We start from the raw sequence: 27,412 nt of genomic DNA on the forward strand, positions 1-27,412 counted from the left end.
TGGTCACCTTATTATAGGAAGGACATAAAAGCCATGGAGAAGGTGCAGATGAGATTTATCAATATATTTCTTGGATCATGATTCAACAGAGCTAGGGCTTTTCTCTTTGGAGTGAAGAAGATTGAGAGGTGACAAGAGAGGTTTACAAGATTATGAGGGGCACAGATAGAAAAGACAGTCAGCACCTTTTTCCCAGGGTGGGAGTAGCAAACACCAGAGGATATCTGTATAAGATGTGGGGAGGAATTTATTGCCAGGAGTGATGGTGGAGGCTGGTGCAATAGGGACATATAGTTTATTGAGTAGGTTTATAGAGGTTGGCGTAACATCATGGGTCGACGGGCCTGTACAGTGCTGCAATGTTCTAAGATATGATAGTAGCATTGAAGAAACATTCAGACAAGTACAGGCAAGGGACAGAGGGATGTCGACCATATATGCAGGTTGATGTGCAGTTTAACCTGGCATCATGGTCAGCACTGACCTGATGGGCTGAATGACCCACTAAATGGTTAATTTCTATATTTTCAAGACATTTTAATAATACAATTAGAACTCGAAGGCTGTACAATATGTCATTTTGAAGAACGACTACAGAATATTACAAAGCAGGTCAAGGTAAAAACACGCAAAACATGAGTCTGCAGACTCTGTGGTGGAAGCAAAAACAATGCTGCAGAAACTCAGCTGAAACGACACTATTTGATGTGCTGTTTCTCCAACATTGTGTTTTTACATTACAAAGCACCAGTTTAACATTATCCATTAATTTTATTTTTTAATATAGGGTGTCATGGCTTGGAGGTAACACTTTCACTTCTAAATGTAAGGATTCGGACCTTGTTTCACAAGACCCACAAGATTAAGGGGAGAAGTAGGCTATTCAGCCCATTGAGTCTGCTCCACCATTCCATCATGAGCTTATCCATTCACCCATTCAGCCCCAACTCCTCTGCCTTCTCCCCATAACCTTGGATACTCACTATTCAGAAACCTATCAATCTCTGCCTTAAATACATCCAATGTATTTAAACTTCAGCACATATACAGGTGCTATCTTTAGAATCCTCTCAATTGTATGCAAAAGAAACCAAGAGCAGATTTCCCCATCGTCCTTGCCCTCCACCAATTTCAGAAACAAATTACCTGATTATCGGATTACTGTGCACAAACTGGCAGCGTCGTTACATCAATAACTATACTTCAGAAAGAACTTCATAAGTTGTGAAGGACTTTTGGATGCCTGTAAATGCATGCTCTTTATTTATAACTAGCTGTCTATGCAACCATGGACTGGTGTCAGAATTTGTGTTAGTTTAAAAAAACAGAAAAATTACATTTTTCAGTGGAAGCAGAAATTTATTTTAAATAAATCTGCTCCTCAAATCTCCATTCAAGTATTCAGACAATGGAGTTGATGAGAAAAGACTGGCAATAAAATGTATTCTGAGAATAGTGGAAATCAAACAATGAGACAAATGCCCTTCTTTTGTCAGTTCATTTCAAGTTTATTGTCACATGTACAGTGAGAATGTTTGTTTTGCAAGCAGTCCAGATAGTCAACCCATACAGAGTACAGCAATAACAATGCAGAGTTACAGAGGGTTCAGGTAGAACAGAGCGAAGGCAACATAATTTTACTAGTGTGAACTTCATTCAGGAATCCAATGACAGCAGGAAACAGTCCTTGAATCCAGTGGTATGTGATTTGGAATCGGGGTGGGGTGGGGGGGTGAGGAGGAAGAAGAGAATTTGGACAGTGGAAGGAGTCTGCTGCTTTTCTGAGGGAATAGATCACTGCCATTGTCTATTAAAGAAGGGCTTTTTAAGCATTAGTCTAGATATTTTTAATCCCATTTGACAAAGAGAAGACTGTCCTCTGTCAATACAGCCAGGATCTGGATAATGACCTCAAACACGGGGTAGGAATGTTGGGGACTATTTAGCCAACTCTCTATGGGCTGGAAATTGAACATTGAGTCCTGATTATACTGTTCCAGTAATTCATCAAGAGCAGAGATGTAATAAATATACACAACTGGGAAAAAAATACACACACCGAACATAAAATTTCAAATTAAAGGAAATTTTACAAAGTGGAATAATCAAACAAATTTCACTTTTTTGTGCAAGGTCACAGGACATTTCACGAAATACAAAGTCAAAAGCTTCCAAATCTGTGGTGGAACGACTGAATGTAAATGTTAGGTTCCTTAAAAAGTGTTTTAAATGGAAGTGCATTTGGTAGAGTTTTTTTCCCCCCCATGTAGCATCTAAGATATCTACATCTTGCCTGTTAGTAAAAAATTACAAATTTGATTGACATTGAGTGTTGAAGTCAACAGAAAAAGAGTCAACTTTTTGACTTGTTCTTCTGTGAGCCAAACCAAATAAGAGAAGTGAAAAACCATTGCCTAACCTGGCTTCGAACTTTAAACAAATAAAAAGTGATGAGATTGCTGAATAGTGACATAGCACATTCTCCATACATTTAGTGCCTAGACTTGAAACCTTAATCAAATAAACTGGCATGTTGGTTTAATAGTTATTTATTATTAAAAATAAACTTCTGAGATTAGAAATTTGTTTTGAGTATGAAATGAAACTGCAGTATTAGTCACAGCAACAATATTGACAGTCTGGATCCCAACATGGCATTCTCTAATTTCAGGTAACTCACACCCCCTTTGATTTCTCCCCCTTCTGATCCATCCAGGTCCTCTTACACATTCCTTCCAAACCCCTTCCTGCCCATCACCCACAAATTCCCTTCCCCGTTTATTCCCATCTTCCAACTGTCTCTCCCTTATCTGGTTCCACTCGTCACCTTCCCTTCTTATCAAATCCCGTAAATAACAGTTCATTGTGGTCTCACCTCCCAGCCTGTCACGAGTTCCACCCTTCCCTGCCCCACTTGGATCCATCGGCCAACAACCCCTCCTCATCAATGGACAGCTCTTTCCTCACCCCTTCCCATCTCTTCTTATACAGTTCAGTTCTGGTGCAAGATGTCATCATTATCACTGTCTCCACAGATGCTACTTGACTCAGAGTTCCTCCAGCAGTATTTTTTTGCTCCAGATTCCAGCATCTGCAATCTCTTGCATCTCCAACAATATTGACAGGTATGAAGTAAATTGCCATTACACACCATAGTGATAACACATTTTATGTCAGGCAGATATGGTGTGATAACACAAAAGAAGTGGGTTTTTTTTGGGAAAACATTGGTCTGTAGCTGGAATTAAACGAATTAATTGGAATCCTCAGCATTCAATCTGTACAGGAATCAAATGTCTTTGAAATTTCAATGCAATCCTCTTTTTCAAGGCAGGTCAAAAGTCATTCCTCGTTTCAGAGAGTTTCTTCTATTCCTTTGTCAGGGTGAGGAATTCCTCCCGTGTCTTTTGATCCTCACGGAAAACTCCAAGCATTGTGCTGGTTACTGTCTTGCTGTTCATTTTCTGCACACCTCGCATCACCATACACATGTGCCTGTCAATAAGATCAAGTTAGTTGCAAGTTTTTCCAAATGCTAAAATAGCAGCTATCCCTTTAATGCTAGAAAGATTGCTGTGGCATTGCTCTTTTTTGAAACCTTGTCATTTTTTAACTGTTTTAACAGTTTAGCTGCAGGTGAGAGTTTACGTCATAGAATAATTTAATACATGAACAGACTTTAAGGGTTGAGGGTTCTTGATGTAGATTCCAGTCTGCTTCAAGTAAAAACACAATGCAATTTTTTAAAAAAAGATCGAATAGTGAAAAATGTAACACTTTCATCCATTTTCAAAGGCCTCTCCTCAGGAAGTCATTGCTCCAGGTTCATTTGACCCAGAAAGGTCAGATGCCAGAGCTACTTGTTGACAGTCAGTAAGATTTTAGCCTTTACTCTGGATTTCGGGGTTAATGCAAGGGCAGGGACACCATCATAAGTCAGGGCATTGACAGGAAGAGCAGCGACATCACGTTACAAGCTGTAAAAGATGCTGGTGAAGCCACACTTGGCATACTGTTATGGTCATCCAGTTATAGGAAAGATATCATTAAGCTGGAAAAGATGCAGAAAAGATTTGCAGGAATGTTACCAGAACTGATAGGCTTTAATTTATCAGGGAGAGGCTGGGACTTTTCTGTGCAAAATAGCTGCTTACATGAACAAGAGTATGCTTACGTGGCTTCTATGACGACTGCTACTCCAGCTGGTTTCAAAGCCTCTGTGATGGCGACAGCAATTTGCTTGGTCAACCGTTCTTGAACTGCAATAAATAAATGTCAGACAGCTCACTTACAACAACTATATTTACAAATAGCAACAGAATAGAGAAAAAAAGTCAAAATTTAGAAATAGCAATGCAAATATATTAAAAGTTGAATGTTAAAGACACCTCAAAATTACTTTCAAAAGGTGGATGCCAAAAGGGTACTTACACATTTAAATATGATTGGTTTACAGTTAAATCATGTCAAGAAACATACCATTCTCTGGCCATTGTATTATTATAGCAAAAATTTATTTCATAGCAAATCTGAAAACTTTCTGCAACAAGAGGATTGACATATACATGTGGTATAATAGAGAAATGTGGAAGGAAGGCACAAAGAAAATGTGTTTTTAAAAAAAAAAATCAGATTGGTTTTAGTATTCAAGCTTGATCCCAGTCCAAATCCTTGAATTGTAACCAGCATCCATTTCTAATTAGACAATCTACCTGGTATAATCTAGTGAATATGTGAAACCATCTGGAAACAATGCATACTAGACATCTGATCTGTGACCCATATCATGGGTGAAAGTGATTCCCCACAAGATGAAGAGTTTGATTTAATGAAATTTAGAATGAAACCATAATATTGATATGTTAGCATGGATTTGATAAGGAATTAAAAGCAGTAATCTATAATATTTAGAAACTAAACATTTTAGGAGGTAATAAAAAAAAACTTTTTGAACACTGGTACCTTGAAGTCTTCTACTGTAGATTTCAACAATCCTGTGAAAAAGATAACTGTCAGTTTGGCATTATTGGTTATTAATAATTTCAAGTGCATGTGAAAAATAAACCACCTGCATTTGTCATATTTCAATTCATTGGTTAACAGCTGTACAAATATTGCCAAAGTTGAAAATGTCAAAAAGTTAAAATGTGATATTAAAATAGGTTTCCAATGAAAAACAGTACTTTTCAACACCAGTATATTAAAAAATAAACTTTGATTGACTGATATATCAACATGCTTAATAATTTAAACTTTTCCTTCATTATTACAGACATTTTATACAATAGATTAGCTATTCAAGAACCTATTAAAATAATGTATCCAGAGACTTTTTTGTGGACAATTTATTCAGAAGCTTCCTCATAAGAGTCCCAGGCCTAATTCAATTTCAAACATTCAGGCTCTGAGTAACAAATTCAATTTGATCCTTTGGACCCTGGGAATGCAAACATGAAATTTCACATGCAAACCTAGAGTTTGTAATAGTCAAGAGTATGTAATTGACTTGAAGATGAAAAACATTGAAATCACATGGAATCCATTTTGTTACAAAACACTGTTGTTCATGTGGAATATTTGTAATTATTTTTCAAATCTGTAGATTGATACCTCACCTAATGTAATTGTCATTTTAGATTAATTAAGAACAGTAGCCTAAATTAAACAAGACTGACTACTGCAAGGTTCTGAACATGCAATCAGATTGTTTCTCTGCATGTAAAATTCTTGACTTCAAACTATGAATACCAAATTTAGCTATCTTCAGACAGAGGGAGTGTCCAAGCTGGCTCAAGTTTATTGCCCAGTATCAGGCTGCATTGGTTCATACAATAACAGTGAAATATTTTGTGCTCCAGGAAAATGAGCAGGTTGCTTATATTCAGGTCATTTCCAAATCTACCAGATGATTTGCCATCTGTCATCAATTTCACATTAAAAGGCACTCAAATTCATGTTAACTTTATTTTTGGATTGATTAGTGGATAAATATTGGTGCATGTGCGTTTTGGTCTCTTGTCAGTTGGCAAATGCATTGAGGTGGGGTCAAAATGAAGTAGAAATCGGTGTAAATTTTTATTTTGTCAAATGAAGGTAGATGTGCAGGTTTGTAATTTTTCTCTTGTATATTTCTGTCTTTCATTTAGAATTCATAACAATATACAAAATGTCACTTCAAGTCCAAAAAGTTTAGTTATATACACACAAAGTGCCTTTTAATGTGAAATTGATGGCAGATGGCAAAAGGTTGAGAACCACAGACCTAAACAGATTAAAGCTCCAAGATGAAGCTGATCTGAATGAGCTGCTTTGTGCTGCACTTTGTCCAAAAATAATGGACAGGGAAATCAGCCTTGCTGCCAGGGTGCTCCCACAAGTAACCTGCAACTAATGTCAGAATTGGGTTGATACTTGGCGGAAAAGAAAGTGGGGTGGGCTGTGCAAACAACTGAATCTCTCAGCTTTACACATTTACTGTGTCCAGCTCAATAACCCCTTCCATTCAAAATCTGTGCTCAGCCCTCTCCCTCAACCTTTTCCTTTGAATATTTTGTCTTGATTTTTTTTTTAAATCAACAAGCAGTACCAAAATTACCATCACAGAAATGTGTTGCAAATATAGCCCCCATAAAAGGAAAAATTAAGGGAAGAAAAAAATTGAATAAATATCTTATTTATTAAGTACTCAACCCTACACTTTGTAGTTAAGGATCCCATACCTGTGAAAATGTGTTGTAGTTAATCCTTAAATTGTAAGTGATTTTCTCCAGGGGAACACAACTAAGCATCTCCGAATTACAAGGTAACTGCAATACATTTCCTGGCCACTGCCAATGCAATTTTAACAAATCTAATTGGTACTTACAGTCTCATTTTGGGTTTTTTTACATCCACAGTATTTACTAAGAGAAACAATTCTGGACTTTGAGGGAATTGTTTCCCAATAATTTGATTTAGTAAAACTCTTAAATTTTCCCAAAAGGAGTTTCAAATATAAGAAAGTACCCGTCTCTTCCCCATGTATAAAACATATCGGAAAAATTATAGAGTTTAATTTATGCAATTTTTGGTGGGGCAAGATATAGCTGATGCTAAAAATTATATTGCACTAGCTAACATCTTACATTAATTGTATTCGTCATACAATCATGATAAATTTGACGAGGTCTTGACATCAATACTAATATTCTTCCCATTTTTGTTTTGGTCTATTAGAACTCCTGTTTAGGAGTACCCGACTCAAGAATACATAACTGATGTGAATTTCTTTGTGTTCCCTTTTCGAATTAGAATCTACATTTCACTGCTCTCTGGTAACATCATAGTCAGTCCTAATTCCCTGAGAAAAATTCTTAAAGTAACAGAAGATTGTATTAGAAATATTATTTTTAATTTTTCAAATGACATTAAATGCCCTTGTAACAATCTTCTACATATCTGATCTCTTTATGGAACCAGACATATAGAATTAGATTGTCCATAGTTAAAGGAATTAATCTGTTCTAAAACAAGGGTGTTTTGGGGGTAATTTTTTTTCTCATGCCATTTTATACCAAATGCACAAAATGTGTTTTATTGTCGGTGCTTCTTTTTCCAGCAAAAATAAAGTTAAAAGCCCATTTATATACAAATTCTTCTGCCACTTTCTACTCTAGAGGAAAGTGACAAACTTCATCTGTGCCATAATAGTATTTAAAGTTGGGAAGTTGTAATCCTCCTGTGATATTTCCGTTATTTTTTTTTAAAAAACATGGAGATTCTAGCTATCTTTCCTTTCCATAAATATCTCCTAATTCATTTATACTAATTTTGAAAGAATGTCTGTGGTCGTGGTGTCAGGAGAGACTGGCAGAGGTACTGTAGATGAGGAAATATGTTCATTTTAATACAATTCACTCTATCAATCAATGTTATCAGGAAAGTGTCCCAGATTTTTTCTCTTCTACGCCCCATCCCCCCCCAAAACCCAGTACCAACCCTTTACCTCTTAGATTGTGATCCTCCACCTGCTCCTTTCTCTCACCATCTTTTTATCCAGATGCCTTCCTGTTTTTGCTTATACCTGCTGAAGGCCCCACGATCAAATCATTAGTTACCCTTTTGTCCTATGGATGCCGCATAGGACTTGCTGAGTTTCTCCAGCACAATTACATGTTGCATTCAGCCCTGGCATCTACCAATTTTAATTAATAGGGAGGATAGAGAAATGCTCAATCTATCCAGTTGCTGACCTTAGGAAGACAATAAAAAAAACCCTCCCCAGAGACCAATGAAATTCAGGAGGAGGAACGGAACCCAATTGTTATCATGCATCTGTAGTTGCACTAGGCATACATCAAGTGAAAGCACACAGCGTTGAAAGTGAGTTGAACCAGCCAACTTTAATAGAATTCTCGCACACATTTAAATCCCTTGGAACCCAATGACGCTTGCGACTCCTGGGACATTTATGATGTCAGCTGCCAGGCTGTGGGCCGGTTTGCCTGTTGCATGGGAGAACTGCCACAAGACCCTCCCCCAAGAACTGGTGTTTGGTTGTGTGGAATCCACGGCCAACACCTCTTTAGTCCATTTGGGTGGCTGACTTTGTTGGGGTGGGGGTGGCACAGTCACAGGAAATTCCAGGTCTAGAGGCACCGCTTGAGGTAGTCAATGGTGAAAGTCTCCTCATGGCCACTCACATGGAGGATGCACGCGGTTCCATTCTGATGTACCACATTGTATGGGCCTATATACAGCCGTTGGAGTGGAGTCTGGTGCATGCCCCTGAGGACAAAGATGTAGTCGTAGTCCTTGTAGGTCCTTGGGGACAAAGATATTGGGCCAGGAGCTAGTGTTCCTACTTCTCTCGAAGTCTTGTGAGCACTGCCGTGGGTGAATCCTCTATGCCATGGGCCGCTGGCATAAACTCGCCTGGAACCATCAGTGAGGCGCTGTATACCAACTCTGCCGAAGACATGACTAAGTCTTCTTTGGGAGCCGTGCAGATGCCAAGAAAGCACCCATGGGAGTTTGTCCACCCAATCCGGGCCGACTTCAGGAGCCAGTGGAAATGCTCTACCAGGCTGATGGACTGTGGATGATAGGCTGTGGTGTGGTGCAGCTGGGTCCCAGGTAGCCGTGCCACCACCAACCATAGGCTGGATGTGAACTGTGATACCCATCCCCTATCTGAGGTGAAGTTGGCACGTAGAAACTTGCAACCCAGCTGGCAATGAGGGCTCTGGTGCAGGACTCCATGGATGTGTCGGTGAACATTTCGGCTTCTGACCCCTCCAAGAAATACTGAAAGTGCTGGATGGTGAGGTAGAGGACTAGCAGGTCCCAGTTGAAGGCGCTATATTTCACCTCCAGGAGTCACAGATGCCGGCTGAAGTATATGAGTGTTTTCCGCTGACCCCAAGTTAGTTATTCCAGCATGCTGCCAACTGTTTTGTTGGAAGTGTCAACCATCAGGGGTGTTGGTGTATCAGGAGGGTGGCGTTTGCAAGGGCATCCTTGGCCTGCTGACTGCACGTCCCAGGTGATTTTCTTGGCCTTGCAAGTCCTCAGGCCGAACATGATTCAAGCCAGTGATGGTAGGAATCGGTGGTAAAATTTGAGCATGGCCGCGAACTCTTGTAGGGCCTTGACTGTACTAGGCCTGGCATATGGCCTCTTTTTTCGGCAGCAAGGAAACCATTTCATGCAAGTCAATGCGGTGCCCAAAGAAATCAACGGCTGACAGCCCAAACTGGCACTTCATGGGGTTGATGGCCAGGCCGTATTCTCTCAGGCAGTGGTAGAGTTGGTGCGTCAAATCCTCTTTGTGCAAGTGGCTGGTGATCAGGATTTCATCTAAGTAGATGTGACAGAATCTAAACCATGCCCCACTGAGTCCATGAGCCGCTGGAATGTCTGTGCCGTATTCTTGAGTCCGAAAGGCATCCAGAGGAACTCAAATAGGCTGAACAGGGTGATGAGGGCCATCTTGGGAGACATTGCTGGGGTGGACAGCAATCTGATGACCAGTCGACGTTGGAGAAGATATGTGCCCTGTGAAAATCAGCCATAAAGTCCTAAATGTGGGGCACTGGGTAGTGGTTGGCCATGGTGGCATCATTGAGACTCTGTAGTCGCCACATGGCCTCCATCCTCCAGCCAACTTGGGCACCATGTGCAGTGGAGAAGCCCACAGGCGATCTGAGCACCAAATGATCTCCATCTTCTCCATTTTCCTGAACTCCTCCATGGCAATACGGAGTTTGTTGGGCAGGACCCTGCATGAAGCAGTCCTTGACTGGGGATGTGGTGCTGTACACCATGCTTCAGGTCATCTGTGGAGAACTGCGGCATAATAATAGTCGGGAACTCCGCTCATACTCTGGCAAATTTGTTGCCTAACAAAGTCACAGAGTCCAGGTGTGGGACCGATAAATTGGCTTTGCCACGTGACAAGGTCTGGAAGGACTTGGCATTCATTAGGTGCTGTCCCTTGAGGTCCACTAGGAGGCAGTGTATCCCGAGGAAATCTGCACCCAATAAGAGCTGTGACACTTCTTTCTTTGGCTTGGCTTCGCGGACGAAGATTTATGGAGGGGGTAAAAAAGTCCACGTCAGCTGCAGGCTCGTTTGTGGCTGACAAGTCCGATGCGGGACAGGCAGACACGATTGCAGCGGTTGCAGGGGAAAATTGGTTGGTTGGGGTTGGGTGTTGGGTTTTTCCTCCTTTGCCTTTTGTCAGTGAGGTGGGCTCTGCGGTCTTCTTCAAAGGAGGTTGCTGCCCGCCAAACTGTGAGGCGCCAAGATGCACGGTTTGAGGCGTTATCAGCCCACTGGCGGTGGTCAATGTGGCAGGCACCAAGAGATTTCTTTAGGCAGTCCTTGTACCTTTTCTTTGGTGCACCTCTGTCACGGTGGCCAGTGGAGAGCTCGCCATATAACACGATCTTGGGAAGGCGATGGTCCTCCATTCTGGAGACGTGACCCATCCAGCGCAGCTGGATCTTCAGCAGCGTGGACTCGATGCTGTCGACCTCTGCCATCTCGAGTACTTCGACGTTAGGGATGTAAGCGCTCCAATGGATGTTGAGGATGGAGCGGAGACAACGCTGGTGGAAGCGTTCTAGGAGCCGTAGGTGGTGCCGGTAGAGGACCCATGATTCGGAGCCGAACAGGAGTGTGGGTATGACAACGGCTCTGTATACGCTTATCTTTGTGAGGTTTTTCAGTTGGTTGTTTTTTCCAGACTCTTTTGTGTAGTCTTCCAAAGGCGCTATTTGCCTTGGCGAGTCTGTTGTCTATCTCATTGTCGATCCTTGCATCTGATGAAGTGGTGCAGCCGAGATAGGTAAACTGGTTGACCGTTTTGAGTTTTGTGTGCCCGATGGAGATGTGGGGGGGCTGGTAGTCATGGTGGGGAGCTGGCTGATGGAGGACCTCAGTTTTCTTCAGGCTGACTTCCAGGCCAAACATTTTGGCAGTTTCCGCAAAGCAGGATGTCAAGCGCTGAAGAGCTGGCTCTGAATGGGCAACTAAAGCGGCATCGTCTGCAAAGACATTGCTGTGACACTGCTGCCAGCGTTAACGACCAGGTGAAACAGCTGGAACCGAACTGTAGTGGGATGGTCCGCATGTCGTATGTGAAAATACTGCTGTTGTTGGCAGTGGTGAGCACCAGTCCCGACTTCCCAGACGGGCTTTGTGACTCAAGGGGGCCACTAACCTCTGCCCTGTGTCTACGAGGAAATTTCACCCGCAGTGTTGGTCCCACAAGTAAAGGAGGCTATCATGATGGCCAGGTACCATAGCCATTAGTGACAGCTGGCTCTAGCTCCCAGAAAAGAACAGGGTGGGCGACAATGGTGGGCTCCTGAACCCCTCTTTTGGGGTTAAAAACACCCAACAGTCCGAACTGGGGTCACTCCCTTCTGTGGGGGTCACTGGCTTCATTGGTTGTATGGAGAAGGTCCAGGTCTTAGGGTGTGTCACTGCAACTTGGTTGATGGAGGCCCTGCCATGCTGCTTGGTGTGCCACAGGATATCTGTGTGGGCCGCTACTTTCCATGGGTCACTGAAATCATAGTCATTGATGAGGAGGCAAATATCTTCTGGCTTCTGCTCGAGAAAGACATGTTTCAATAGTAAACATGACTTATTGCCTTCTGCTAGTGCCACCATCTCGTTGATTAAAGCCGATGGCGCACAGTAGCCTAGGCCGTCCATGTGGAGTAACCGCACTGCACGCTCTTGGCGGGAGTGGACGAAAGTACAGACCAGGGGGACCTTGATCGTTTCATACCTGTCCACAACTGATGGCTGGTGTAGAAAGTCGATGATTCAGCCTGCTATTTTCTGGTCGAGTGAATAGACCAGATTGTAGTATCCCAGACGATTTTCCTGACCTAGAATTGTGCTTCAGCCTGTTAAAACCAGACCTGCAGCTATGAGGTCCATAGTCAGCTGTTTCAGTGAAACTGCATTCTGTATGCTTAAGTCAGTCACCAACGTAGTCGCAGTAGGCACATAACGAGCGAAAAAAAGAGTCGAAAGCGAATTGAACCAACTATCTTTAATAGAATTCTTGCACACGTTTAAATCCCTTTGAACCCAATGATGCTTGCGAATCCTGGGACCTTTATGATGTCAGCTGCCAGGCTATGGGCTTGCCCTGCACCCGGAGCTTTCAGTCACATCTGCCATGGACTCGCCCGTGACTCCGTGAGCTGCTTCGCCTGTTGCGAAGGCAAGTCACCACACATCCAAGACATATGACCAGTGAAATGTAGAGTTAGCATTAAGTAACCTGCTATCTTTTGTCAAGAAGATGTCAAGTCACATTTATTTGTCATTCATATATCTTGTGCAGTGAAAACAAGACCATGGAGCTGGTTATTTACATGGATAAATTACCTCAAACATTTTTTAATATATAAATAACAAATCATTCAAAATATCATGTAACATATGCTAGCCCTGTTTCCCCAGAGTTCAGAAGCCTCACTGCTTGGGGGAAGAAAGCTGTCTCGTAATCTGGTCGTGAGGGCCTGAACACTTCAGTACCTTTTCCTGGATGGCAGGAGGGAGAACATTGTGGGAGGGGTGTGTGGAGTTCCTCACAATGTTTATGGCTTTCTGCAAACAACGGCCGTTATAAATATCCATCATGGCAGGGAGACCCCAATAATCCCCTCAGCAGTCCTTACTATCCACTGCAGGGACTTGCGTTCTGAAATGGTACAGTTCCCAAACCAGGCAGTTACATAAGATGCTCTCAGTGGATCCCCTGTAGAATGTTGTGAGTGTGGAAGCTGAACGTTCCTCAACCTCTGCAGGAAGTGAAGGTGTTGTTGTCCTTCTTAGCAATGGATCTAGTGTTGGGGGACCAGGAGAGATCCTCTGCCAGGTGCACACCAAAGAATTTGGTGATCTTGACTACCTCAAGAGTGGAGCATCAATGATCAGCAGAGAGTGGTTCTTTCTCTCTGCTCCACCTCCTCCTCCCCCCCCCCCCCCCACCCCACCCTGGTGGTTCTCCTTAAGTCAATCATCATCTCCTTTGTTTTGATGTGCAAGCAGAAAAAGTAACAAAGTTCAGAATTTAGCAGGTATTGCAGCATCTTGAACCAGCTGACTGGATTAATTTTCATATTCACTGTGTGAAATTTGCACTACAGCTCCCTCAACATCCTATTCTCACAGGAGTCACCACAAGCCCTGTGAAAGCAGAGGCTTCTTTGGAGATTCAAGTTCCAATCCCTATGTATCTACCTTGTATTTGCAATTTGGTATTCCAGTTTCAATGAAATAAGATTCCAAAAATATTACTTTTCACCTTCTTTGCATTTTTCATCATCTTATGCAAATAGGTATCATGACTCAATCAATGCTTTAAAAATCCTTAAATAAATAAGAAATTTGATTTGCAGTTTACCTACCTTGCTAGTTTGCTTAGTCCAACCACCTTTTTATTTGGGAGGTAACCTATGTGTACCTGCAAGTGAGAAATAAATAAAAATATGAAAAGTGATACATGTTGCTTTGCCCTGGACTCATTTAAAATGCATTTATGACCTCTTGCTACAGCAAGGCCTACAAAAGCCTTTGGATTGAATACCTGAGACAGTGAAACAAAAGGAAGAAACTGCTAGGGAAGGCATAACATTACCATGCTGAGTAAATAATGAGAAGCTGCCAATAGGATGAAGAGGCTGGTTTTGCTATAGCAAGATATGTTTGCTGCTGTTCGGGCACTAGATGACTGATGCACCATCAATTACTCGAAAGATTGTTGTTGAGAAACCAATAGGCTTTTATTCATTATAGAACAAAGGCACAACCATGCTGCTCGACTGACCTGCACTGAGGAGGGAACTGTGGGTCAGTCACCTTTATCTAGGAGCCTGTGGGAGGGGTCACAGTTGCAGTCACCCAATGGATGTGCCTGACCAGATGATTATACATAACAATGAGGGGGAGAAAAAGAGGGGAAAATCACCAAATATCTCAGGTGGTCTCATCATTCATTGGGACTGTCCTAGTACCAGTTGTGGCTGAGGTGCAGAGACAGGGTCCTGGACACCTGTATGTACTCAGTGTTGTGCTGGTTGGTACGTGCCGATTAATCTGGTGCATCCTCCCTTGGGGCAGGGTACCAGGGATCAGGTGCATCATGTGTGTTCAGTGGTGAGGGGTGTACGGGTGGGGGGGGGGGGGGAGTGGTGGGGAGATCTGCGGAGGTCCCCAACAGAGATGGTGTCTTCGCATTTGTCCAGGTATGCCTCGTAGGTATATTTGGGATTGGCATGGAGGAGATGGACCCTTTCAAACAACAGGTCAGACTTGTGACTCCTCACATAGTTCCGGAGTAGGACCAGCGCTGAGGTGGTCAGCCATGCCAGCAAAGTGGTCCTTCTCGCAGATTTCCTGGGAAAGGAAAACATACATTCACACAGTGTGGCAATATATAGCAGGGACCTGAGAATGAGGTGCCTCTGGGAAGACCTCTTGCCAGCAGGATACTGGGAAACTCTTAGCCTGCAAGCCCAGGAGGACAACCTTCCAAACCATAGCATTCTCCCACCCCACCTGTCCATTCCCATAGGGGTTGTAGCTAGTGGCAATGCCCTTGACCAACAGATACTGATGCAGTTCACTCATAAAGGAGGACCCCCAATTGTTGTGGATATAACTGGGGAAGCCGAATAGAGTGAATAGACTGCATAGGGCCTTGATGACTGTGGCAGCTGTCCTGTCTGAGCAAATGGAAAATGGGAGTTTTTATTAATGATATTGAGGAAATACACATTGCAGTCAGTGGAGGGCAGGGGACCTTTGAAGTCTACACTGTAGTGCTCGATGGAGCATGTGGCTTTTATTAACTACACTCTGTTTGGGCAGTATGTGTGCAGCTTGCACTCAGCACAGACCTGACAGTTCCTTGTCATGGATCTGATCTCATCAATGGAGTATGGCAGGTTGTGAGCTTTGATGATGTGGCAGAGTGCATTGTGGAGGATTTGTAGGCACTCGATCTGCAATGCTGGCATAGGTTCAATGTGACCGGGCGACAGGTGGCTCATTAAGTTTCCCCGTCCAGTACAAGGTATCGTGGTTGTAGGTGGACAGATCGATTCTCCACCTCAGTATCTTGTCCTTTTTGATTTTGCCTCACTGCTCATCGTTAAACATGAATGCGTCTGCACATTGGTCAGTTAGCAAGGTGAATCATTTACCAGCTAGGTAATGGCACCAGTGCCAGACTGCCTCAATGGCCTGGGCCTCTTTCTCAACCAAGGAGTGTTGAATTTCTGGGCCCTGCAGGGTGTGAGAAAAATGTAACTGGCCTGCCTGTCTGCTTAAGGGTGGCAGCCAGAGTGAAGTCTGACACATTGCTTTCCACCTGGAATGGGGTGGATTCATACACAGCATGCACTGTGGTCTTGGCAAGTCTTCCTTGATGTGATTGAAGGCTGCATGAGCCTCAGCCATCAGAGGGAAGGATGTGAGGTTAAGGAGCTTGGCTGTTCTGGAGGTTGGTGACATAGTACTGCAGGCCGTGTTGTTGGTGTCATTGCCAAGGTACGGGAAGGTGGCCTGTAGCTTGAACTGGTCCACAATGTGGTCCATCTCCTGCTGAAAGACCGAGACACCATTCATAACACCAAAGGGGGCCTACAGGAAGTGGTAGAGGCAGTCATCCACCTCAAACCTGAAGTGCTACTTTTGCAGCCTGGGCAAACATCCAAGGAAAAGCTGCCCAGCAAAGAATCCAACTCGCTGCAGGAAGAATGGACACTATGCCAAAATGTGCAAGTCAAAACCACTTCTAGCAGCACTGCATGTGGATTTTAGGGGCTGCCTTCCTGGACACTGATATCACTGGGGACCAGCAGTGCCATGTGTGAACTATGGGAGTTGCCATCTTGGGTGCCATCTTAGGCTCTGCCATCTTCCACAAGAGTGACGAGCAGTGAACTGACACTGGCCTCTATCATACTCGACCTTGACGGCCCGCATCAGTTCACTAGGTCAATGATGGACATCAAGCTAAACAGCTACTTGACAAGTTGCTTATTTGACATTGGGGGCACAGAGAGCTTCATACACCAAGACATAGTGCAGCACCTTTCCCTCACAGTATTGCTGATGAACCAAAAGGTTTAATTGGCCTCCAAGTCACATACCATGGACGTCTAGGTCTCCTGCATGGTGTCTGACAGTGTGGGGTACAGACCAACCTCATCCCTGACTGTAAACCTGTCACCACTAAAAGTAGGTGGTACAGTGCCAGGAACAGGGCCTCCATCTGGGCAGAAGTACAGCGCTTACTCAAGGAAGGGATCATTGAATCTAGCACCAGCCCTTGGCGAGCACAGGTAGTGGTGGTATGGAATTGAGAAAAGAACAGGATGGTCGTCGACTACAATCAGACCATCAACAGGTACACGCAATTGGATGTATACCCACTTTAAAACATAGCTGACATGGTCAACAAAATTGCACAGTACAGGGTCTTTTCAACCATTGACCTGAAGTTGGCATATCACCAACTCCCTATCTGCCTGGAGGACCACCAGATTACGGGGTTTGAGGTGTTCACGGAGCACTGCTGCCATGGTCAGGTCATTAGCGGAGCGGGGGAATGTCAGCGCATCCCAAAATGGCAGCGCCTGGAGCATCCACAAGGCACCCAAGTTGTCGGTCCAGTTGGCCTCCAAGTTTTGGAGAGCCACTTCCAGCATGCTTGCCAGCTCGACTGCTCTCCCTTGCTCCAAAAAGTCAGTAAGGTATAATTCGACCTGATCCCCATGACGTAGGCATCCCTGATCAGGTCCAAGTGTACTCTGCAGCAGTCATGGCCTTACATTCGCAGGGCCCAAAGATACTTGGCATTGGACTCACCAGATGGCTGTTTGCTGGTCACTAGAAGGTGTCTGGCATAGACAACGTTGATCTTCAGCAGGTACTGTCCTTCGAGTTTGTCCATGGCTTCCTGGTACGATGTGCCATCCCTGATCAGGGTGCCAACCCGGGAGTACAGTACCTGCAGTTTATCGATCTCTGATCGCACAGTGGTAGAAGATGCCTGCAGTAATGAGTCATAGCAGCGTAGCCAGAGTGCAAAGTTGGTGGATGCCTCAGGCAATTGAAGGTTAACTTCCAGCCTTTCTGGCTCTATTGTTAAAAAATTTTTTAGTGAATAAAATTGATGCATAATTGAATCAATTATTCGAAAAACTGTTGGTGAGAAACCAATAGGCTTTTATTCACTGAAGAACAAAGGCACATCCACACTGGTCGACTGACCTGCACTGAGGAGAGGGATGTGGAACAGTCACCTTTATCCAGGAACCTGAGGAAGGGGCCATAGGTGCATTTGGCCAATGGGTGTGCCCGACCAGACAATTATTCTCAACCACAGTAACCAATGCTCAGAAAAATGCTCACTGTTTCTTTGCATTTCTGCATTTAAAGAAACCCGTACACCTATCTACAATGGTTGGTTTTGCATTAAAAAAAAGCAAAATATTATTGGCACTTAAAAACAAAAATAAGCAACAAATGCTGGAACTACTGAGATCAGGCAGATTCTGTAACATTCCAGTTCAATATTTTGACAGATCAAATCAAGTTTACACTCAATTAATTAACAGCTCATTGTATTCGATCCCTTTTATGGCACCTATGGGGATTGGTAGATGTAGGGTAAGTGAGTTTTCTGATTGCTTGAGCAAACTAACACTGAGGTGCGCCAATTTTAAAACTTCTGTATTTTAAAAAAACATTTATTTTTTGGCTGGTTGCTGGAAATCTGGGTAACAGGAGTTTTACTGTACTCAAGTCATCTACTGTATTCACTCCTCAGCAATAATAACTACATAATGCTGGAGAGCATAAACATGTACAAAGGTGATTAGGAGGCTTGATGGTTTCAGGGTTTTTGTGTGGTTGGAATGTTATATGAAGTTGTTCAGAAATATTGCATAGCTCTGGTTTTAGCTAAATGTTTTTTTGTTTCGGAGATATCCTTAGCCATCAGCTGGCTCCTTTCCTTTATTCTGTACAAAAACAAGAAATCTATGGTTTAAAAAAAAATCTGAAGAGAAAATGTGCAAAGAAATGAGAATGATTTTGCTTAGATTGATCATTCTACTTTGCATACACTTGGATGTATTAATAAGTAGACTGGAATTCTTTCTAGGAAAACTGAAGATTAATAGATTCAGAGCTATGATTAAGAATCATTTCCATTTTAGACCAGCAAGTTATTAACCTTGCACAAATAAATTCAGTATAACTAATTATAAGGCCAAAAAAACTAAGACATTGAATGAATCCCTTCCCAGAAACAGTGGCTTCAAGAGAATGCATACTAGCTCAGTTTAAAAGTTTATTAATATTTGCAAAATATTATACAGTAAAGGAACTGTGGACATTTACAAAAACCTTTTTCCTGTTTTTAAAAACATTTGTGCTGTCAAACAGTACAATTCTATGTATTCTGCACCACATTAGAGGTGTAATAAAGACTGTATACCAACCTTGCCAAAAAATGGAACTAAATGGTGCTCACAAAGTGAAAACATTTCAATATCTTTCACAATAACTACTTCATCGTGGTCCTCATCAAAAACTGCATCATTCAAAATTTCTGTAAAAGATGAGAGAATTTGCATTGGAAAGGAGTTGAAGCTGCACGATGGTAATAACATTTCTAAAATAATTTTTAGAACATCTGTATCTTCATTCCTGGAGTTAGGCTATTGGTCAATATTTTCTACAAACTCCAATTACCTTGATAATATTTCTTCCCACCCCAATTCCTACAAATACCATTCTGCAATTTTCTCCATTTCCATTGTATCTGTCTTATGCTTCTTCCAATGTTTCCAAACAATATATTCCTTTCCCCTCAGTCAACAAACCTTCTCCCCTCTGGTGCTTAGGTTGTCAATTCCACTTGTCCCTCTTAGATCTTGTATCATTCTAAAGATAATGAATACACACTCAAGGAAGAGCAACTAATTCATTGATTAGAACTTGCTACCTTGCAGAGAGGAAAGAAAACAATGCTGTAAACACTCAACAGATCAGGCAACATCTGTGGAAAGAGAAACAAAGTTAATATTTCAGGACAAAGACTTAAGAGTGGAGAGGCAAGAAAGGGCCTTTGACCAAAACATTAACCTAATTTTCTTGCTGCTGACTGACCAGCTGAGTATGTCCAGTATTTTCTATTTTTGTTTCAGGTACCAGGCACCTTCAAGTTTTTTTTTTAATTTCATTTGCTTACATAAAGTTTGACAAATATTTGAAATGTTCTGCAAAAGGAGGATATTGTGGCCCATATTTAGTAATTGCAAGAAATATTGTTAGAAAAGTGTTTCTAATCCAGGACACAGACACAATGCTCTTTCAATCATATGCATTCATTTATTCATACATGTTGTTAGGAGCCCAGAGGACCCCAAAACCCAGCAGCAATAGATATTAACCAAGACAAATGGTTACTTCAACAAAAGTTGCTTTTAATTATCTTTAAACATGAAAACAGAATCACACTTTATCTTATCACTATTAACTAACCATATAACTACTTACAGCACAGAACAGGCCAGTGCATGCTGTAACAAATCCCCACCCTCCTAGTCCCACTGACTAGCACCCGGTCCATACCCCTCCAGTCCTCTCCTATCCATGTAATTATCCAGTCTTTCCTTAAATGTAACCAATGATCCCGCCTCAACCACGTCTGCCAGAAGCTCATTCCACATCCCTACCACCCTTTGCGTAAAGAAATTTCCTCTCATGTTCCCCTTATAATTTTCCCCCCTTCAATCTTAAACCATGTTCTCTAGTTTGAATCTCCCCCACTCTTAATTGAAAAAGCCTATCCACATTTACTCTGTCTGTCCCTTTTAAAATCTTAAACTCCTCTATCAAGTCCCCCCTCAATCCTCTACGCTCCAGAGAAAAAAGCCCTAGTCTGCACAACCTTTCCCTGTAACTCAAACCTTGAAATCCTGTCAACATTCTCGTGAACCTTCTCTGCACTCTCTCTATTTTGTTTATATCTTTCCTATAATTTGGTGACCAAAACTGTACACAGTACTCCAAATTTGGCCTCACCAATGCCTTGTACAATTTCATCATAACCTCCCTACTCTTGAATTCAATACTCCGATTTATGAAGGCCAACATTCCAAATGCCTTCTTCACCACACCATCTACCTGAGTATCAGCCTTGAGGGTACCTAACCCCCTTCTAATTCTAATCCCACGTATATGTAACAAGTGTAAGTTCAGAGAAGTTATTTAATTCACAGTCCAATCTCATTTCTCATTCCTCCACGTTTACTGGTTGCAGACAATTCTTATAATGTGCACAGAATTTAACATTTATGAAGTTCACCAGGCTTTGGTGCTTGAAAGGTAAATGGTTACCACTCAGGAAGGTTCTTGTCAGTTTTCAGAAAGATTTGTTGTTCCTGGACACAAACTGATCCCTTTTAATCAGCCACAGCAGTGTCTTGCCAAAGAATCTTGCCCCATCAGGGTTTTTCCAGATGATCACCTCTTTCTTTCAGGTCACCACAGAGTTCCTTTTTGTTTCTCTTCTTTCAAGTGAAACATTAAGCAGCCAGTCCTCTCCTCTTGCATGAACTACACGGACTTTGACCAGACTGAACTAAACAGTCACAACCAGTCTTCCAAATGGGGTTTCCACAAGCTTGCCAGCTTGTCCTGTTCCAATCCCAGCTGCTGTCGCTGACTGTAAAACTGCAGAATGGAATTCTCTCTCTGAGAGAAAAAAAAGCCTGTTTTACTTTCTATGCTTGCAAAATCAAATGACCCTCTTAGAACAGCAAGTTCCACCCCAAATAATCTGCGGCTGCGATGAGTTCTTTCATCTGTTGTCTTTTTGTAAGCAACAATCCATTAGTGACATATCCTGGGCACTCTCCAAAGCTTTTGCAAAGGCTCTTAACACTAAAAAAACCTGCTCCAATTTATCTCCCAAAATCATATCGATATACAATAGAAAACCAACACAATCTGTCACAATGTCAAAAATTAAATGCAAAGAAAGGATGGAATGCAGTTGCACATTACATGTGCAATTATGTAATTTTACTCACTTTGTCTTTATAAAAGGTTCAGATCCAAAAATTGACCACTTCTACCCATGGATACTGCCTGACTTGCTGAGATGCTCGAGAAATTCTGTATTCATATTGCTAGAGTTGTATTGAATATTAAATCAATAGAGATGCGAGTGAGTTATCACTCTTAAAGCACTTCTTAGCACAATGACGTGATACCGCTAGGATAATGCAGTTAGCATGATGCTATGACAACAACTGCACACTGCAATAAATTAAATGCTCTTTTTCAAGTTTGTATTAATTTCCTTTAGAAAGATACAAGATCTGAGAGGGAGAATTAGGATCTTATTTACAAAGTAAATGGCTGCTCCTTGACGGCATCATCAAATCTGATCTCCCCACAGCAGAGACCATGGAACAGTACACAAAATTTAATCCAGCACTGTCTGTCCCCTTAGTTTTTTTGCTTCATTACCTGCTAACATTTTTCCATACCTTGATGAATGATTCAGGCCAGAAACAGTTACGTCTACTTACCGTTGCTATATAAAGGAGTGTTTGACGTGCTCAGTTTCTTCAGCATTGTGTCTACAAATTTTCATATTTTACTACTGTCAGTTAGGAATTTGTACATTCTACCAGTGTGTGTGTTTCCTCTGGGGGCTCCAGTTTCCTCCCACCATCCAAAATGTACAGAATTGTAGGTCAATTTGGGAGTAATTGGGCAGCACAGATTTAAATGGCCAGAGTCTGCTTTTACCGTGCTGTAAATAAAATTAAAAATTAACTGGCTGCACTGAGAAAACCAACCAATTGCACATTGTTAAGGCCAACACTTAAGACATAACCAAATGTTATTCTATAGGATGCTGCAAGTTCCATGTGATAAACCTAGATATACAACCATATAATGTCTAGGCAGTGATTACCTTGATTAAAACCTTGAAATGTTTTGGTTGGAGAAAGTGCCAAATACTAAAATACTCCTGACTAAAATGGCTTGAATTTTAAAATTTGTCTCTCCAAGTTTAAAACTATCTGCAGCCTCACCACTCCCTCAGTGTGCATCTCCTCAAGATCTGCAACTCCTCTAACTCCAGATTCCCATCATGTTCACTAAGGGGAAATGCAGAATATACCAGTTAGGACAGATGGGAGAGTAGTTTGTGAGATTAAGCATTTCTTCCAAGTTCAAGTGTATTATCATCAGATTGTACAAGTACAACCCAAAGCAGCATTCTCTGCTCCTCATTGGAAACCAAGCATAACACACATACACCCAAATGAAACATTTGCAGTACATGTCATTTACAATGGGATTCTGCTTTTCCCCAAATCATGGATTCAAGCTTCTTAGTGACATCCCAAATGCTCCTTCTCCAAATTGAGTAATCGTGGACCATATTCCTAGAAATCAGTGGAATCTTACTTATGCACTTAAAAAATCTTGCTAGATTTGTTATGCCAGTAAAAGTTGGATGGAGAAGGCAAAGATTTTGAAGTTCACACATTCAAACACTCCTCCCACAACTTGCAGTGAAATTGAGATGAGGAGCTCCCTCAATGATTTATCCAAAGATTTATTAATTGAAGTGTACTTTAAAAAAAATCAGTTTTACAATGCAGAACAGATGCTTTGGTCCAACTCATCTACGCTGACCAAGTTGACATTCTGGGGTAGGCATGTTTGCCTACATTTGGTTCATATCCTTCCAAAGCCTTCCTTTCCATGTACCGATCCAAATGCTTTTAGAACATTTACAATTACCCACTTCCACAATTCCCTCTGGCAGGTCATTCTAGGTAACGGACTACCCTCTAAGTGGAAAAAGTTGTACCTCAGGTCCCTCTTAGATCTCTCCCCTCTCACCTTAACCATGCCCTCTATCCTAAAGACTGAGCATTTATTTTATCCATTTCTTTTTATGATTTTTATCTAAAGTAGTACAATTTGGACATGGCAAACTCCTATACTGGCATGTGGATAAAAGACCAATTTGTTGTGATGATGTTGATTAACCATTAAATAAATCATTTGTTTCTTTGATTTTTTTTTTACTTCCACCTTCAAAGAGGGCAAGTTTAATATCCCAAAAGACAGCATTGGAGCATCAGCTCATATCTAGTTCTTTGTAGTGGGTTCTGCACCAAATGCTGACTGGCATCCAAAGTAACCACAGCCAAAGTTCATTTATTTAAACTATAATATCACAGCTGAATCAATTTGGTTTCCATCATTGCATAATAAAGTTTATGCTTTAACACTTTGGGGTTTATTTTATGGATTTTGGGCTGTTGATCACAAAAATCAACATAAAATTTACCCATCATGTACTTTTTAAAAAAAAAGATGCAACCTATTTTTGAGATTTCCTGTTATTTACATAGAAACATAGAAGATAGGAGCAGGAGTAGGTCATTCGACCCTTCGAGCCTGCTCCGCCATTCAACGAGATCATGGCTGATCTTAAAGTTCAGTACCCCGTCCCCACCTTCTCTCCGTAACCTTTAATACCCTTATACTGAAGAAATAGATCTAATTCCCCCTTAAATATATTTAATGAACCTGCCTCTACTGCCCTCTGTGGCAATGAATTCCACAGATTCACCACCCTCTGGGTAAAGAAATTCCTCCTCATCTCGGTCCTAAATGGTTTGCCTATTATCCTCAAACCATGGGCCCGGGTTCTGGATTTTCCCATCATTGGAAACATCCCATCTGCATCCATTCTGTCCAGTCCTGCCAGAATTTTATATGTTAGTATATTCCCCACAAAGCAAGCAGTTTTGATCAGTCCAAGCATGCCTGGGCATGCACTCAGTGTAGGTACTACACAAATGTTGTCTTGAGCCTTAGCCAGGATAGGTGCAGGCAGGCTATAAAAGTAGCTCACATGTATAGATGCTGTGCATTACAATGATTATACATTGAATATACATTGATGCAAATGTTCTTCAGGCAATAGCATAGGAGTGTGCTTAACAATAGTATTTATTGTCTTCAATAAAATTCAAAACAGTAGAAATGTCTTGTCAATACCACAATAGCTGTGACACATTTTTACATTTATTGCAAGTAAAGGTACACTTAAGGCACAAGGATAGAGCATGACTGCACTTAAAGCCTACAAGCTCTACTTCAGTTGGAAAATTGATGACCAAGTCAAATTATGGGCTCCTCACATTTGTTGTGCACATGTGCAAATCAGCCTGAGAGTTCATGAGCATTATTATGCAATTAAACAAGCCAAATTCAACAAAAGTTAATTTAATGTTTCTCCAACTTCCTACAAGATGCAGCAAATCTGAAATTATCTTTTGTGTTCGTAGACTATCATAATTCACAATCTGTCAGGAAGCAAACCTTTTGAAAAATGTGTTGTCCAGTGTAATTTAAAAACAAACAATTTAAAATAAATCAACATTACAGAAAAAACTTCCATTTTCACCAACTTTGATTCATGTTCAACTGTAATTACAAAAAAAAAATCAGGGATTACTGACAGCGTAATTGGGAGAAATGCAAACCATAAACTGTAATCTAATACTGATGACATGGACAAGATTGATTTAATAGGATTGGCATCTCCTCAAAATAGGTATCCTAAATCATCTCATCAAATTATCACCCAAGATATAGTGAGAAGAACTATTACCACTTAATTGACAAGCATTTTCAGTGCTCACATTTTACACTACACCACAAAAGTCTAATTACATACACAAAGTATAACTATACAACCATATAGCAATTACAGCAAAGAAATGGGCCAGTTGAGCCCTTCTAGTCCATGCCGAAAATCTCCTTCCACCTAGTCCCTTTAACCCCAGCCAGCCCATAACCTTCCGTACCCCTCTTGTCCATATACCTATCTAACTTTTCCTTAAATATTAAAATCAAGCCTGCATCTATCACTTTGGCCAGAAGCTCATTCCACACTCCCAGCACCCACTGAGTGAAGAAATTCTCCTTCATGTTCCCCCCTCCCCTATGCTTTTCCCCCTTCAATCTCAATTCAGGTCCCCTTGTTTGAATCTCTACCACTCTCAATGGAAAAAGCCTATGCACATTTACTCTGTCTGTCCTCCTCACAATTTTAAATACCACTATCTAATAACTCAATATTCTATGCTCTAGGTAATAAAGTCCTAGCCTGTTTAACCTTTCCCTGTAACTCAAACCCTGAATTTTGAAAATCTTCTCTGCACTCTCTATTTTGTTGATATCCTTCAGATGATTAGGTGGCCAAAACTGCACACAATATTCCAAATTTAGCCTTATATAACTTCAATGTAGCATCCCAATTCCTGTACTCAATACTCTTATGAAGACCAAAGCTTTGCTCTCAGAGAGGAAGGGAGTGAGAGAGAGGAGGGACAGAAACTTCAGTTCCAGAGGGACAAGCTGGCAAACTTTGGAAGACTGCCTGGTCAAAGGAGAAGACTGGCTTTCTGAAAGGAACTCTGTGGTGACCTGAAAGAACGAGGATCACATGGAGAACCCTGAAGGGGGCAAGTTTCGTCAGCAAGACTGCTTGAGAAGGAATCAGTTGCGGATGTCCTGGAAAAGGAATCTCTCTCTGAAAACCAGCAAGAACCCTCCTGAGTGGTAAACATTTGCCTGTTACGCACCAAAGCCTGGTGAACTTTATTAATGCTAACTTCTGTGCACAGAACAAAGAACTGCCTGCAACCAGTGACAGTGGACTGTGAACCAAAGAACTTTTCTACACTTATATACACATTACACACATGTGCGGTTAGAATTAGAGAGGGGTTAGGTAGGTTAAGTAATAAGTTAAAGTTTAATTCTGTTTTCTTGTTCAATTATAATTAAAAACTACTTTTGTTTAAGTAACCTTTTGTCATGGTACATATTTATTGCTGCTGGGATTTGGGGTCCTCTGGACTCCGTAACACTATTGTTCAGCCCATTCTTCTAACTGACTGTCTTGGGTAAACGTATACCTCTCATATTGTTCATTTTAGATCGGTCACAGTGTTTGAGTTACCGAAAGAAAATAGACACACACTCTGAGAGCAGTTCAGTTTATACAAATGTTTATTACAAATTCAAAAGCTGATTTCAAACTACAATATGCAAGCCCTTTCCAACTATACTTATCAGCGCTTGGACTGGTCCCAACTGCCAAAGCGAGGCAACGACTGCACACTTGTAGTAGGTTGTCAGGGCGCCGGTAGCAGCTTCTCCACCACCCCCAACCATGACGTTGGCTGGACTCTAGAAGTTCTTCTTCTTGCTGAGAGATGTTGCCACCTCTTGGAGAGTCTCAAACTTCAGCAGTGGGACCATGGCTTATATTACCCAAAAACTGCTTACCCAAGCACCTATTTCCAGCACAGTAAGAAAGATAAGCGAGCAAGCTAGCATGCCTAGGCTTCTATTGAATAACATAATTTTCAGATTATCACTTTGAATACAATGGTTTATTTTGCATCAAGGCTAGGCCTCTGACAGTCTGTGACCAAAACAAGCTGGAAGACTAAATGTTCTTGGTACATAGATGTCCTTTCGTCACTGCATCTCTGGCCCCTCGGTGGAATTTAGCTTATGTCTGCTGATTCTAAAAAAAACAAGCAGGTTCTCAGCCTTGCAGAAGCAAAGGCTGCAAAAATAAAAAACACGGTTAAAATCTTCCATTACACTGGCCTATATCCCACTGCAAACTTTGAAAACCTTCACTGTCCACAACACCACCAATCTTAATATCATCTACATATTTACTAATCCAATTTACCATCGCTATATCCCCTTGGCACTCCACTAGTCACCAGCCTCCAATTTGACAATTTTCCACCACTAT

At 41.6% G+C, this 27,412-nt stretch overlaps 1 protein-coding gene across 1 annotated transcript in view; it reads right to left on the reverse strand.

Annotated features, from left to right (window-relative positions):
- Positions 1-1,484: 1,484 nt before the first annotated feature.
- Positions 1,485-27,412, reverse strand: part of gch2 (GTP cyclohydrolase 2) — a 35,307-nt gene continuing 9,379 nt past the window's right edge. The window contains exons 2-6 of the mRNA XM_069931113.1: positions 19,023-19,132; positions 13,917-13,972; positions 4,963-4,994; positions 4,175-4,259; positions 1,485-3,495 (exon numbers count right to left, since the gene is read on the reverse strand). Coding sequence (XP_069787214.1) covers positions 3,369-3,495; positions 4,175-4,259; positions 4,963-4,994; positions 13,917-13,972; positions 19,023-19,132 — 410 coding nt within the window. The 3' untranslated portion in view covers positions 1,485-3,368. The remainder of the gene's footprint in view (positions 3,496-4,174; positions 4,260-4,962; positions 4,995-13,916; positions 13,973-19,022; positions 19,133-27,412) is intronic.

The sequence above is a fragment of the Narcine bancroftii genome, chromosome 4, assembly GCF_036971445.1.
Source record: "Narcine bancroftii isolate sNarBan1 chromosome 4, sNarBan1.hap1, whole genome shotgun sequence".
Lineage (NCBI taxonomy): Eukaryota > Metazoa > Chordata > Chondrichthyes > Torpediniformes > Narcinidae > Narcine > Narcine bancroftii.